At 55.4% G+C, this 2,573-nt stretch overlaps 1 protein-coding gene across 1 annotated transcript in view; it reads right to left on the bottom strand.

Moving 5' to 3' along the window:
* Positions 1 to 2,573, bottom strand: part of MYOM2 (myomesin 2) — a 71,473-nt gene that overhangs the window by 22,609 nt on the left and 46,291 nt on the right. Inside the window, exons 19-20 of the mRNA XM_014528689.1 lie at positions 2,336 to 2,514; positions 3 to 117 (exon numbers count right to left, since the gene is read on the bottom strand). Coding sequence (XP_014384175.1) covers positions 3 to 117; positions 2,336 to 2,514 — 294 coding nt within the window. The remainder of the gene's footprint in view (positions 1 to 2; positions 118 to 2,335; positions 2,515 to 2,573) is intronic.

Here is a 2,573-nt window from a genome sequence, read left to right as displayed (position 1 = left end):
ACCCGGCCTGGCCTCCAGGAGCACCGGCTCCGACGGGTCCGACGGCTTCCCCACGCCACTGGCGTTCGCCGCCCGCACTCGGAAGACGTAGCTCTGACCCTGGTGCAGGTCACACACCTGGAGGTGGCGAGCGAAACGCCACGAGAAGAGAGAAATGGAGGGAACTTGGTTATTTTTCACAGTTTGTAAGGAATATGCTTTCTTTTCAAAAAATAAAGAAATGTGTTCCTGCCCGGCTGGCGTGGCTCCGTGGCTGAGCATCGACCCAGGAACCAGGAGGTCAGGGTTCGATCCCCGGTCAGAGCACGTGCCCAGGCTGCAGGCTCGATCCCCAGTGTGGGGCGTGCAGGAGGCAGCGATTCATGCTTCTCTCTCATTGATGTTTCTCTCTCTCTCCTCCTCTCCCTTCCTCCCTGAAATCAATAAAATGTATACGTTTTAAAAAGAATCACACTCCTCCCGTTGGAGTCACTGTGTCGTCGGCTCACACAGCTGCACAGACTCCCACTCGCGGCCTGACTGCAGGGACACACAGGGTGGTGACAATTTTCTGTTTAATCCTCACCTGAGGGTATGTTTCTATTGATTTCAGAGCGAGAGAAAGGGGGGGAGAGAGACAGAGAGAGAAACATCAACCTATCGCTTCCTGTTGGCGCCCAACGAGGGATCGAACCCACCACCCCAGGCGTGTGCCTGACCTGGAATGGACGTCATGACCTTTTGGGGTACGGGGGGTGGGCGGGGGGTGGAGGATGCTCCGGCCAAGGGAGCCACCTGGCAGGGCGATTTGTGACGATTCTGATGCGTCCTCTTTCTTTTCTCTTTGCATAGTTCCAAGCAGAATTGAAATCATACCATCTAGTTTCTAATCTGGTGAGTAGAGTCATTTAACACAATTCTGTGGGGCTAATAGAATTTTGAAAGTGAGTTTTTTCCGTGCACAATGCCCCACCCTTGGGCGCCACCACAATTGGGTCAACCTCCTGTTACACCCATGTTCGCCATGGGCGCAGTGATCCGCATTGGTAACCACAAGTAAATGTGTATTTGCTAAAACTCCCAACGAACTGGCGTAGCTAGACTCGTAGAAGCTGGTTTATTCATTCAAAGGGGACGGACGTTGTTTCATATCATCGACTGCTTTCCGGAAGAGGCTGCCATGCCCGCCACGTGCCCCGGGGTGCCGCCGTGTGCCCAGCGCGGATGTGGCCTGTCTCTGAGGGCGGCACATGTCACTTCCTGTCAGTCACACCCCCGAGCCCGAGACCCAAAGAGAACGTCGGGTCTCAGGGCGCCTGTCACATGACCCCGGCCACCGGCCAACGGAGGGGCTAAAATAGAGGAATTTGGAGGGAGGACAGAGCACTGTCCCCTCACAGTCCTGCCAGATGTAAACTGTAAAGATGTGTGCGTGTGTGTATGTCTGTATGTGCACACACACTCCCAGTCAGGGCACAGGCCCGGGTTGTGGGCTCGATCCCCAGTGGGGGGCGTGCAGGAGGCAGCCGATCCACGATTCCCTCTCATCACTGATGTTTCTTTCTCCTTCCTCTCTGACATCAATAAAAACATATTTTCTTAAAAAGACTTTACTAGCAACCCGTGAGCTAAGCACAGTCCCTGCGGGGCTGGGCGGGGAGAGTGATTAATACCCACGCCCTGAGGAAGGCAGGGGATGCCGGAGTCCATTCATTGTCTTCACTAGCTGAGTTTAGACAGAGACCCCCAAAAGCTAGTAACCTTTGAAGTCCTAGCAAAGGTCAGAACTGCACCACCCAGTTAATCTAGGAACCACCCAGTTAATTTAGGTAATAATAGCTGAAGCATCCCCACCTTAGTTCCCTTAATTCCTTAGATACTTGTGTAGATCCTTGTTGATTATTGTTGATCAGATATTCTGCCTATTTCTGGAAATTGTCTACCAATGAGCTAATCCATGTGTCACTCAAACCTCCTTACCCTAAGGCTACCCAAGATCAAATAAAAGCTTGGAGCAGCCTGAGCATCGGAGGAAGTCCCTCTCCTTGAGTTGGACTTGCCCACCTGGTCCCCCAATATTGCAAAATTATCTCGTGTCTTTTTCTCTCATTTGTTGTGCGGCTCCACTTTCAGATACCGAACCCTACTCCACGCGGGACGTGGAAGGAAACACACTCGACAAGGGACGGCGCCCGCACAGACAGTCTGAGGCCTCCGCTACTCAGTGCTGTCCGGGGGCGAGGCCGCGCTCAGGGCAGAAATGGAGCACACGCCACGGTCCCCACCGTCCCGGCGTGGGCCTGCCACGGGGACCGACCCTCTACCCCAGAGGCAGTGGCCGCGAAGGGCGCCCCACCTTTAAGTAGCGATGGGCCGTGGGCGCCTCGCTGACGGAGGTCCATTCCTCAGAGCCCTCCTCCTTGTAGTCCACGAAGTAGCCGGACACGGGGCTGCTGCCCGCGTACACGGGGGCTTTCCACAGCAGCACCAGCGAGGTGTCCCTGACCTCGCAGAAGGTCAGGTCGTACGTGGGACCTGGAGCGGCGGGGGGGGGGGCCGATCAGCACCCCGCACCCAGGGAGTACTCTTGGCTG

The sequence above is a fragment of the Myotis brandtii genome, unplaced genomic scaffold (assembly GCF_000412655.1).
Source record: "Myotis brandtii unplaced genomic scaffold, ASM41265v1 scaffold646, whole genome shotgun sequence".
In the NCBI taxonomy this organism is placed as follows: domain Eukaryota; kingdom Metazoa; phylum Chordata; class Mammalia; order Chiroptera; family Vespertilionidae; genus Myotis; species Myotis brandtii.
Note: the sequence above shows the minus strand (reverse complement) of the source record. Positions and strands in the feature narration are given on the sequence as shown.